The sequence below is a fragment of the Gossypium raimondii genome, chromosome 5, assembly GCF_025698545.1.
Source record: "Gossypium raimondii isolate GPD5lz chromosome 5, ASM2569854v1, whole genome shotgun sequence".
NCBI classification, from domain to species: domain Eukaryota; kingdom Viridiplantae; phylum Streptophyta; class Magnoliopsida; order Malvales; family Malvaceae; genus Gossypium; species Gossypium raimondii.
This window is the reverse complement of record NC_068569.1, coordinates 6,999,749-7,012,847: the sequence shown is the minus strand read 5'-3', so window position 1 is coordinate 7,012,847 and position 13,099 is coordinate 6,999,749. Positions and strand designations below refer to the sequence as shown.

At 30.4% G+C, this 13,099-nt stretch overlaps 2 protein-coding genes across 5 annotated transcripts; both read right to left on the bottom strand.

The window, feature by feature from the left end:
* Positions 1-290: 290 nt before the first annotated feature.
* Positions 291-3,637, bottom strand: LOC105769124 (serine/threonine-protein phosphatase PP1 isozyme 2). 4 transcript variants are annotated; one of them, XR_001125975.2, is made up of 5 exons: positions 3,168-3,637; positions 1,387-1,946; positions 1,087-1,300; positions 669-767; positions 291-496 (listed from the first exon to the last, which is right to left on the bottom strand). XR_001125975.2 is itself a non-coding variant. In XM_012589570.2 (4 exons), the coding sequence occupies exons 1-3, from the start codon at positions 3,358-3,360 to the stop codon at positions 1,127-1,129; spliced, it is 927 nt and encodes a 308-aa protein (XP_012445024.1). In that variant the 5' UTR covers positions 3,361-3,637; the 3' UTR covers positions 291-767; positions 1,087-1,126. The 4 variants fall into 4 exon arrangements, 2 of the variants coding, with proteins under 2 accessions (XP_012445024.1, XP_012445023.1); XR_001125974.2 differs by having other exon boundaries at positions 669-770; positions 3,168-3,636; XM_012589570.2 differs by having other exon boundaries at positions 291-767.
* A 1,330-nt stretch (positions 3,638-4,967) lies between these two features.
* On the bottom strand, positions 4,968-7,225 carry LOC105770004 (ras-related protein Rab11C). The gene is made up of 3 exons (XM_012591028.2): positions 7,046-7,225; positions 6,752-6,961; positions 4,968-5,698 (listed from the first exon to the last, which is right to left on the bottom strand). Exons 2-3 carry the CDS (start codon positions 6,914-6,916, stop codon positions 5,213-5,215), a joined length of 651 nt encoding a protein of 216 aa, XP_012446482.1. The 5' UTR covers positions 6,917-6,961; positions 7,046-7,225; the 3' UTR covers positions 4,968-5,212.
* Between the last annotated feature and the right edge of the window lie 5,874 nt (positions 7,226-13,099).

Here is a 13,099-nt window from a genome sequence, read left to right as displayed (position 1 = left end):
CAAATAATTAATATTTGCATTTATTTTAAATCTATAAGATATTCAAATACACACACAATCATTTTGATCAAATCTTGGTGTTTTTTCCCCTTTTTAATATTTTCCAAGTCGTAGGAATTTTTTTAATACAAGGAATAAGTAGGAAAATAGAAGAAAAGAGAATAATTTCTTTCTCACAATTTGGTATTTTATCTTTTGACTAAAATAATTATAAAAATTCTAACATTTTATTTTCACGACTCCCAAACAAATCATTAGCCCTTAATTTACAGCCAAATACCCCAACAAACTTTTAATCGAAATAAACCAACATTTCATTCAAAACAAAGACTTATTTGTATACAAATGAAAGTGTAAATTTTTATTTAGGTACAATCAAAACATAGGAAATTTACAAACATGAAATAGTTCAAAAGCTCTTTCAATATTTTAGCTTTTTTTCCCCTTCCTCCTAATTCCTAAACCCTCGTTATTTCCTCCAACTCTTCTCCCTTTCCTATGATAAAATAAAACAAAATATTGAAAATGCCATGGGTTCTAAAAAAATGGGTGAATAATGAAAAAAAAAAAAAAGGAATCAAAGGATTTCAGTGGCTGAGTCCTTGTCAACCATGCCTTATCTTTCGATTCATATGGTTATAAAATAGTGGTAAACAGATAACCTGTACCCTTTGATATAGGGAAGGATATGGTCATATTTCATTATCACATGGAGCTGCAAAATCAGCATCAGCATCCTTAATCTTTGAACATTTCTTCTCGAATCACTACTGAAATTGCAACAAATATGTTATAATCGACAGAGACAACACAGAAATTAGGTTCACATATGAGAAAAGACAATTAAAAGTTTATGATGAAGGTTAAAGACATTCTATGATCTGACAAACATCATAAAATATGTGCAAGTAAATTTTCATGCGAAGTCTATAAATAGAATATATGAACACAAGAAATGGTGGCTGAAGATAACAAATCAAAATACACAGTTTACAATGAATTTGTAACCTAGGCGATCGATCTGACAAGTATTGTAGGTAGAATTATATGATACAGTTACGTGATAAAAGTTGGATTAAAACTTACATCAGCAGTTCAATGTAGGAACAGAGACAGAGTAGTGTCCTCAAATGAACCTGGACCTTTTATCTGCAGGCTTAAGAATTTGGAAAGAGCACATCAGGCTTTCATCAACACTCATCATGGCCCCGGCATTATCAAATTCGCCACAATAATTGGGAGCGGAAAATATTGTCACGAGTTGTCTGTCAGAAAAGAACTCGTATCCATCTTCAACAACCTGACAGAAGCATTAGGGTTAGCTGCTTTGCTTACATCACCCACACACATAAAGAAGGAAGAAGATAAAGAGCAAATAACCCTAACCTGATGGGCACGGCAAACAAGGTCCATATCATTTTTCATTAAGAACTCCGAGACTCTATCTGGGCCAAATGTGAATGAGACTCCTCGATCGTTCATACCCCAGCCTTTTATATCCCTACCAGGATCAGACCAAAGTAAATCACAAAGGAGACCAGAATCCGGGACATCGGTTGGACGAGTTATGCTCCTAATTTGATCTAAATTTGTTAGATCAGGGGAAAGGCCACCATGCATGCACAATATTTTGTCATCTATTACAGCAGCCACTGGAAGACAGTTAAAACACTCGGTAAAGATTTTCCAAAGCCTCACATTGAACCTTCGTTTGCATTCATCATAAAATCCATAAATCCGATTAATAGAAGCACATTCATGATTCCCTCTCAAGAGAAAGAAGTTCTCGGGATATTTGATCTTATAGGCAAGCAAAAGGCATATTGTTTCTAGACTCTGCTTGCCACGATCAACATAGTCACCCAGGAATAGATAATTAGCGTCAGGGGGGAAGCCCCCATATTCAAAAAGCCTCAGAAGATCAGTGTACTGCCCATGAATGTCACCTGGAAGAAAAAAACAACAAAAGAAAACAGATTATTAACATTTCTTTCAAAATGTTAAGACCAATTGTCAAAATTAGGAAGATAAATTTCCAGAACTGATGTTCAAAGTAGCACCCCAATCTTCAATTTGCTATTTTGATATAGCTGTTACTTCCACAAAAATCGAAAGTGAATTTAGTTCAATTATAACCCTAACACTAGATAGCTACCATAATCAGCAGAACATTTCCAACATTTCATTAGGATTTAGGTGAGTTGCTTTATCTGTTCTTAAATGGAACGACCAAGTAGTACGAAACAAGTATTATTTCAACAGTTTTCTGGTACTATGGTGGAAGAAACCTTTAAAGAAAGATTTAAATAAAATCAAAGGTACGAGCAATCATTTAGTCCTCTGTACTTATAATGGAATTTATGGTGAATGGAGGCTTCAATAATGATAGGGCTCCATGTTTTCTTATGTGGTTCTATCATTTTCATGATCTTCTCGATGTTCGTCATGTAAAAATATACTAATAAATGGCTTCTGCTTTAAACAATCGATAATCTTTGTAGTAGTCATTGACGATTAACATAAACATTCTGGTTTCCCCTTCCATCCTCTGCCATCTCGGGGTTTTCTCCACCTATGAGTCTTTCCAGCCAACCCACAACCCTCGAGTAACCGAGATAAAAGGAATGCAGCGCCAGTTTAAAACATTCTTGCATCCCAACAGCATTAAAATCCTAAGAAAATCTAAACATTTGATGCATCAAAACGTTACAATTCACACCATCACTATCCCATCAAATTCAGATTATATGCAATTATGTATCGCAGAGACGATCAATAGCTTAGAAACTACATACTCAACCTCATTTTCAATCTTATTCTAAATTAAGAATCTGGGTAATAACCAATCATACCAAGAACATCCAACAAAAAATTCAATTTTGGATTAATGTAATTTAAGCAAAGAAATCAAGTACTCCAATGCAGCCGCTACGAACATACATAACCATAATCATTCAAAAAGCTAAAACATACATTTCCTTGAAAATTTTTGCAATTTTTCCCTAATATAATCACATTCCCAAATAAAAATAGAACATTTCTCCAAAGTTTTCAACTTTTGCCTTATCCATTCGAAATTCAAAACACCCAAATCCTAAAATTAAAACGTGAATTTCCATCATTTTCAAGTGGGAACAAAGAAAACAATTATTAAAAAAAAGGCGTACCACAGATCTTGATGGGAGCTTCAAGCTCAAGAAGATTAGGCTGTTGAAGAAAGATTTCTCTTGCGACAGTGCAAAGCTGACGGATCTCGCCTTCCAACAGCTGCACTTGCTTCCCGGGCCTCGCTTGTTTTAAATCCAATAAACGATATATTATATCATCCAAAACGGCAGGTTCCATTGAAACGGATCCCATAATTTGGGGAAATGATTTTTTTTTTAAACAATAACAGCAACAAAAAAATTCTTTGTTCTTCTCTCCTGGGTATTTCCAAAACTGAGTTTTGGTTTGGTTTGGTTTGGAGGTTCTTTGAAAAAAAGAAAGAGGCGGAAAGCGGACGCCTAGTCTTTTTTAATTAATACTTTTTTACTGCTATATTTAAAGAAAATGATTAAAAAAACATTTATAATTTTGTAATATAAGGGTGGCGGTGATTGGCTGACTGAAACTCCGATGTGGCGGAGAAGCCTATAATTTTTTTTCTATATGTTTGTAAATAATTCTCATCGGGGTCCATAAATCCGCTCCTTTTTATATTAATAGCCTTTGGTAAAACTAAAAGCCGTTGCCTTTGTGATAAAATTTGGATTTCTTTTACTTTGTATATTATGTCCGATATATATTTTTATTTATATATATGCTAATTAAGATCATCAAAATGATGAAAATGGATTTTCCATAAAAAATAATTAAAGTTACTTTATAATTACAGATTAAATTCGGAATACTAGTAGCAATTTGGTTTTGAAATGTTGGGTGAAGTTTGTGCCCATTTAACTGAAAAGGAAATAAACTACAACATGAATCTAATCTAATCCAATTAAAAACAACGTATGACAACAACCAAACAAATTTTGAGTGGATATCATTTAGATCCATTCAATTTTTATTTTCTTTTTAGAATTTGATAAAGAAAACAAAGAATTAATTTTCGTATTCACATTTAATACTCAGTCAAATTCGGCTATCGTAAAAAAGGTTGATCTGCAGAGTACCACTCTGTTATTCTAGATTAAAACATAGACGTTGATGTGTATTCCATATAAATTATATATAATTGAGTCAAAATGCCAGGCGTTGCGTGTGGCCCTGTAATGTGCATGCTTATCGGGCGGTCGCTTTGTTTTATTCCCCATTACCCTAACTGTCAAAGACGATGGACAGCACGTTGGAGTCGGTTATGCTCACGTTACGTCCCTACTTGTTCATGCCACCATTCAGATCTTCCCAATATTTCATGCCTACTCCTATTTTGGTCAGACAGCCAAACTCGGTCTATTTAAATATCATTTCTTTAACATGAATTACATGGACCGGCTTAATAAAGTCCTTTTTCAGATTAAAAGGTTTTTTACTTGAATTTATAACTATAAATATAATACAATTTAGTATGACTATAGTACAATCGTAAATATATATCTGAATAATTGTAAAATAAAATCAAATTAATAATACGAATGTTGAAATACTCAGAACTAAAATCAATCCATCAAAAACCGGTCAAATGTCAATTTTATACCTTTTAGTCCTACATCCGCAAACCCAAAAATTTTAAAAGAAAACCCAAACATGACATTTAACGCATAAACCTTAGCACTCAAGGTCACAAATCCTCATTCATTGTTAACACTGCCAATGCCTCATTTACTCGCATCATAAACTTTAATTAAGCCATGCATGTTAAAAGAGGTACAGGGAGACACTTTAAAGACAAGTGTGCCAGATCAGATAAAACCAATTACGCTTCCTGCCTTTCTAATAGCGACATCTCACCAAAACAACTTTTGAAGTAACACGTTGAGTAACAGTGCAAAGTAAAACCAGGCGTTCCATTCTATTTCTACTAACAATTTATGGTTGTTTAAAACATCACAAGCTTCATATCACAATTCAGGTAATATATATATGTATTTTACATGTCTCCCTCTCAGCCAAAAATTGACAAAAACAGAAAAAGGGCCTACTTCCTAGCAAATATTTTTACCTTCTCAAATGTAACCTATGACCTTTTAAGGTAGAACAGCATCAAATGTAACCTATCACCTTTCTAAGTAGAACAGCATCCTCTCTTAGTGTTTCCTGATGTATCAGTGACATTAATGGTAGTTCCTTGGCCAGGAATTGCGGTACTAGCAGCTGCTTCCTGGGCTGCCAATGCCTTTTTGCTTATGATATGGTAGATCTCAGTCAATATAGTTTGGAATGCCTTCTCAATGTTGGTTGCTTCCAGTGCTGATGTCTCAAGAAATGAAAGACCTTCCCTCTCAGCCAGAGCTTGACCATCCTCCTCGGTAACAGCTCTGAGATGATTCAAGTCGGATTTATTTCCAGCCATCATGATGACAATGTTAGAATCTGCATGGTCCCTCAATTCACGAAGCCACCTTTGAACATTATCAAAGGTTTGCCTCTTCGTTATGTCATAGACCATAAGTGCACCAACAGCCCCTCTGTAGTACGCACTGGTGATGGCTCGATATCTCTCCTGACCTGCCGTATCCCAAATCTGTGCCTTGACAGTCTTTCCCTCTACCTATATCAGCAAAAACAATATAAATTCATTGCAAAATACAAACAACAATTTACCAATCTGCACCAATATGATTGCTAATTAACAAAGAACCCAAAGAAGGTTCTAATAAATCTGACATGACAGGCTGGAAAACACAGGAAAATGATGTTTTTTTCTCAGAGTCAAATGCTCAATCATGTAATGAGCCAATAGAAGCAACCATATACTCCCTGCCAGTGTAAATGAGAATAAAACGATATAAAAACAGCCTGGAGTAGTATAATAATGGAGAGTGGAAAAATTGCAAACGACAGACAAGTCGTTTGCTTGTTTTTTCACTAACAAAAGCCTTCTCATCCTTCCAACTTTGTTGCTTCAGTAAATAAAAGATTTTGCTTGCGAGGGCACTCTTTAAGATTACTATAAATAGTAATATCTCAACCTATGTATTGAAAATGATGAATGAAGTCGACAAGCACTTCATTTATTACAATACTCATTACTTTATAATATATTGACAATCCTTAAAGAGTGGCCCAATGACCCTTGTTACTTTGTTAGAAAACCCATAACTAAAATAGTTGAAACATGTAAAAAGACTCTTTGTATTGATCAACTTTTCAACACATCTTACATCCGCAATTTGTTCCTAAAAACAGAAATGGAATCCCTCAACTCAACCGTATGATTTAAGACTTTCACAGTAAAAGAACGACATAAAGCACCTTCGATGAGCATCATTATCCAGATATCTTTTCTCTTAACATTCAAAATGAACTTCCAAGTTAAAATCACAGTGTAGGATAAGGCAACCGGAATCATCACACGATATTTATTGAGATGATTTTTTATTTACTGAATATTCAATTAAGTGAACATAAGATTTCACAATCAACTTAATCATGCAAAAAATTACGAAGCTAAATCAGATCAGAAGTATTCAAGCACACTTCAAAATATCAAAGCTGAAGATACTTTTCAAGAGTTATTCATTTTTAGCAAAAGGAAATAACAGAAACTAAAAAACATACATGAAGATGAATAAACATGGAGTCGATTAAATAGATGAAAAACCTGGAGGGTTCTAGTAGCGAACTCGACGCCGATAGTGGATTTAGATTCCAAACAAAACTCGTTTCTGGTGAACCTAGAGAGAATATTCGTTTTTCCAACTCCAGAATCGCCGATCAACACGATCTTGAAAAGGTAATCGTACTCGTGATCTACTCTATGCGCCATTTTACCCTCTTTTTCTCTATATTCTTTATCCCTTCTCTCTCAAACCTGGAAGATCCAAAAAATTCAATCAATTCCACCCAAAAAGTAAACGAATAATAGAGAGATAGATCTTGAAACGATTAAACTTACCCGAAGCGGATAGATCGAGAAGAGAAGATTATCAATGTGAAAAACAGATAATTTTAGGGGATTTATTATAATAAAATTTTAGGGGGAAAAAAAGGAGAGAGAGAGACTGAAAAAAGAAGAAGGAAAAAGTGTAATCAAATGAGAGGAGACGGAAAAACCAATGACGATTGGAGAGAGGTGGAAAGGAGTGCCAGGGGATTTGATTTTGATGATTTTTCTATAAAATAATAGGTCAATTTCTGTTATTAGACCCTGTACTTTGAGTAAATTGTGAATTTAGTACCTGTATTTTAATTTGATCAATTTTAATCCTTATATTTTTCAAATTTTGAAACTTTAGTCCTCATTCAATGGTATCAGTTAAATCTATTTGATTAAATTTATGTCATTAGTCCTATATTATCTGTAAAGTTATAGATTTAATCCACGTTCATCAATTGGATCATTCTTAGTGGTTATATTTTTTTAATTTTAAAATTTTAGTCTTAATACAAATGGAAACCATTAAATTTATTAACTAATTTTTTTGAACAATATATTTTTATAATTTTTAAAAGACAAAATTAAATTTTTATCATTTTTAATGGGTAAAATATAATTTTATCTTTACTAAATTAAAAGGCTTAAATAAAAATTTTAGGGGGTCAGAACGCCTGTGAACCCCTGGCTACGGCCGTGTGTGATAATATTTTTTTAATTTAATATTTATCATTTGATTAGAATTAATATTTTCAAATTCTAAAAATATATTGAAAATTAACAAATTAAAGGTAAAAATACACAATTTACATAAAGTACGTAGAATTTGACAGAAAATTATATGTTATTGAGGTTTTCGCGTCCTATTTTGCCTTTTTCAATTTTGGGGTGAAAACGGTGCCGCTTGAGTGGTAATTTTGTAAATAAAAAAAAACTTGGAAGGACAAAAATGAATATTACGAGGCTGGTTGGCTGAATGATTTGCTTTGATGGTGGATGTTAGCGGTGTTCATTCGGTTAACCGACCCGAAATAATATTAATTGAATTAACCGACCTTTCAAAATTTTTAACCGTTAATCGAACCGAAATTTTTTAAAAAAAATTTAACCGAACCGAAATTTTTTCGGTTAATTCGGTCAGTTAACCGAATTAACAGAAAATTATATATTTTTTATTTTAAATTAAAAATTAACCGAATTACCCGAATTAACCGAATTAACCGAATTAACCGGATTACCCGAATTACCCGAATTGAATCACTACATAATTAAATTATTTTTAGACTTTTAGACTTTAGTTTTAGTTTTAGAATTTTATTTTTATTTATTAAATTATTTCTAATTTTTATGATTGGGTTGGGTTGAATACTTGGGTTTGGATTGGGTTTAGGTGAATAGTGGGTCTATTTATATATTATAATTTTATTTACTAATTTTTTCGGTTAAACCGAAAAAATTCTGTTAACCGACCGGTTTCGAACCGAATTAACCGTTAACCGAAAAATCAAAAAATAATTAACCGACTCCCGACCAAAAAAATTCGATTAACCGATCGATTAACCGAATTCAGTCGATTAACCGAATTTTTTCAGTTTTACTCGAATTTTGCACACCCTATGTAGCACTTAGCAATATCAGCTAAGCATGTCTCTCTTCCTTCAATGTTCAATCCGGTTATTGAAAAAAAGCGAAAAGCAACTTAGCATGTTACCGTAATATATTATAAATAGTAGGCGGCGCAAATTTTAGACCCTTTATGTTTTTTTAATTAATTTTATATACTTAAATAATGTTTAAATTATAAATATTTCAGTAAATTATACTTTTATCAAAATGATTATTATAAATCCTAAATTATAAATATGTATAGAGCTTAAATTTCTTAGCACTCTATTATTGCAGATGAAAATGTAATTTTATCAATATTATTAGATCCGAGAGTGCTCAATTATAATTAGAGCCATTTTCATTTGTAATCACTTGATCTCATTGTACTTTATTTTCCATTCTTGAGTTAAAATATATATTTGAAAATATTTACTCAAACACTTTGTATGCATTGCTTTCTTATAGTTTTTTTGTTCAATTCAAGTTTCTTTCTCTTTTGAATTGTTTTTGTTTTATTTTCGATGCCTTATAATTTTGTAAGAATTCTTATCTTTTCAAGAGTTAGATGGATTTAAAACATTTTTAACATTGTTTTTATTTTTAAACTATGTTTTTAATTTTTTTAATTTTATCATGATTTGAAAAATAATTTATAATTAACATGTTTCGATATTTTAGTAGTATTTTATATTTTTAAAATTTGCGTTTAACTTTTTATATTTATTAATTACATTTTTAAAGAAATTTTGAATAGTTATTGTTAAGAAATCTAGTGAATTGTATATAAATTTGTTTAATTGCTAAAGTTATTATATTATTATTTTAAAATTATAACGTTAAAATGATAGTAATACTATTATTTTTTACAATACTTTAAAAATTGCAAGTCTCAATTATTTTAAGCTAATAAATATATTTTTTATGGCATAAATATATAATTATTAAATATGTTGTTATTAAAAAAATCTTAGTATTAAGCAAATAGATCATGACAAAAAAGTTTTAAAATTTTAATAATAATTTAAATTCCATGTAATATTTCCAAATTTAAAATAAATATAACGTGTATGTATGTAAATGGTAACACAAATTTGTAATATCATTGGTTAAGAGACGAACAAGGAAACGACTATTGTCATGGGTCAAGATGCAAAGCCCGTGACTATCGCACACAATGCATTCCATGGAGGTTTATCGTTGAGATGAGGATCATTTAGTCTGTAAGAACTGACCCGATTCCAATAACTGATAAAGAAGCTTGGGTGGCCCAAACTAACTAGTCCGTTGCTTTAAGAGATTAAAGACTCATCTACAAAGTATGACCAAGTCAAAGATATACAATATTGGAGATAACTTGTAATATTGAAGATATAATAAATGTAATCTTAGAGATATGATTTGTAAATAACTTTTAATCCTAGTAGTCGATGTAACTTAATCTTGACCGTTGGTTTTGGAAAAGTTCAACTATAAATAGAGAGTCTTTCTCTCACTTGTAAATCATCCATTGCATCTTAAATTCTTAAAAGAAATAGGACTCCAGAGAGCATTCTCTCAAACTCTCTCCTGTGTTCTTAGCTTTTTTGTGACTTTGTTCTTATATTTCATATTCATTCATATTTGTTATTCGTTGGTGCTGAGAGTTAAGCTGACTTATACATTTTTTGAGTGAAAAATTTGCATAAGGCCACATAGATTGCATGGGAAAAATCTAAGTTCGTGACACTATCACCTTCATAGAATTTGAACCTCATTTTAATTAATTTAATATATTAATATTAAATTAAAAATGAAACTAATAATTTTTGAAAATTGCTAGGATTTCTTAATTATTTTACGTGTGTAAAATTTTAAATGAAATATAAATTTTTAAAAAGTTAAATGTTCTGAGAAACTAAAATTTTAACAACAAGCTGATTAAATCCTTTAAAGACTTTTTACATGTTGAAAAGTCATCGCCTAAATCAAATTTTTGTATAAATACATATGTGGAAGGTTTATAATAAAACAAAATAGAATATGGAAATTACAATTTTGACATTGCTGTAAATTAAGCTATTTGAAATATATAGGTTTTATATAACTAACATATAGTACAAATAAAAGGTAATATGATCATGTATAATTTGTTACTTGTTTTAAAGCAATATAACCATACATATTTTATCATTAAAAGTAAGCTTTTGGGTATAGGTAGAACTCGGCTGAGTTGAGTAGTGGGAAGGTTTAGGTAAAAATGTAAGATTAAAAAATGGGTTTAGATAAAAAAAAAAGACCCGTTTTTTAAGTGAATTAGGCCTTAAGTAAGTTTTTTTTTATTGCTCGGGCTTTACCCGAATTTGCAAAAGAAAACTTACTATTTTTTGGTATTGTTTTTACTATTTTGTCACTGTGTTGGTTCCGCTTTGTTATTATATTGCTATTATTTTATTGTTATTGTTTGGAGATTGTATAACTATTGTTTTATTGTTAATTTTGTTACTATTTTAGATGTATTTGTTTATTAAGTTGTATCTATGTTAGTGTTATTTAAGTATAAATATTTTTTAAATTTATTTTCAATTTGTTGAGAAACATTTATTTCAATATTTTTTAGTGTATTTGATGTGTTATATTAAAAAATTTATTTTTATATAAAAATAATAATATAACAAAATTTTAATACAGGTGGGCTGAATCGAGCTCAGGTTTTAACATTTTTACCTGGGTTGAATTTGTGTAAAATTTAGACCCACTTTTCGTCTCGAGTCAGGCTTGAACCTAAAAAACGAGCCTAAAATTCTATTGAGACCTGATCTAGTCCATGATCACCTCTAGATGTAAGGATAAATAAAAATAAAGATATTGATCTAAAATACAATGAATATTTAAAAAAATTGATTTAATAGTGCTTGTAACTTAATGTATAATACAATAAAAATATTGCATATAAGTGAATTATTGTAGGAATAATTATAACGTACTATTGTTTTTGTAAGAATGTACCTAAAAGATATGAATATAATACAAAATATTTAAAATGCGAAGCAAAAAAAGGTTTGAGTATAATAAAAATATGTTTAATTAAATTAGAATATGTATTAAACTTATAAATTTTAAGCTAATTCTAAATAAATTATTTTTAAGAAAATAAAAATTGAATATAATTTAATTTTAAAATCATTATATAAAAAACGAATGAAAAAATAATTAAATTACATTGGTTATTATGTAAGTTAATAATAAGCAAGATGTTGCTAGAAATGTCTCATGTAGTGGGTTTTTTATTCCCTTGGGCCGTGCAACTATCGGCTCTTCCTCTTCAACTGAAGTAGGTCAGTAAAACACATGTTTAGGGGCAGGTTTAACCAAGTGAAAGCCCATTTTTTTCATTCATTAATTTCTTTTTTAGTTAGTTGAGTTGTCCATGGGCTAGGCCGGGTGGTTAATTCGAAAAATGAGATGATTTGAGTAAAAATACAGGCCCAAATAATGGGTTTGGAAAAAAAAATAAGATCCATTTAGAAAATAGACTGGGTCTCGATAAGGTTTTTGGCTTGGGCCTGGCCCGACCCGACCCAAATTTGCAATAAAAAATCATGCTATTTTGCTATTATTTCACTATTATGTTGCTACTATTTTATTGTTAATATTTGGTATTGTATAACATTTGTTTTATTTTTAATTTTGCTACTATTTTAGAGGTATTTGCTTGTTAAGTTACACTTATCTTAATGTTATTTAAGTAAGTATAAAAACTTTTTTTAATTTATTTTCATTTTGTTGGAGAAATATTTATTTTAATATTTTTAGTATATTTGGTGTATTATATTTTTTAAAAATTACATAAAAAATATAAAATTAAAAAAAATTAATACAAATAGGCCGGGCCGGGTTTTGGAAAAACTTAGGCCTAAAATTTTATCAAGGACTAGACTGGACTGGCCTGACCTGAACCATTGACAACTTTATGACAGTATAGTTGGGATAAATACCAAAACTGCACATGGACTATGGGTTAATGTACAATTGTATATATGAACTTTGATTTTGTGTAATTTTATACATGAAATTTTGATTTGATTCAATTCTTATAAATTATTAACACAATTATTGATATAACATCATTTTATGTTTATATATTGCATATATAAATAATTATATTTATCCAATATAAAAATAAATTGATGTTTATTTCTTGAAATGTGTATGATTAAATCAAAATTAATGTTTCAAGTATACATTTGAACCACAATTAGAGTTTCATGTTACAATTGCACATTAAATCAAAGTTCATTTATAATTTTGAGATTCATCCCCACCGTAGTTCCAAAAATGTCATTTTGTTTCTTTCTATTTTTTCTTCACTTAAAACCCCTAAATTAACCCTAGCCGTCATTGCTACTCCGTTGTACTCAGATGGTCCTTTTCGGCAAATACAACTGTCAAAGATTCTGCTCCCTCTCCCTTTTCTCCATTGTTTACCAT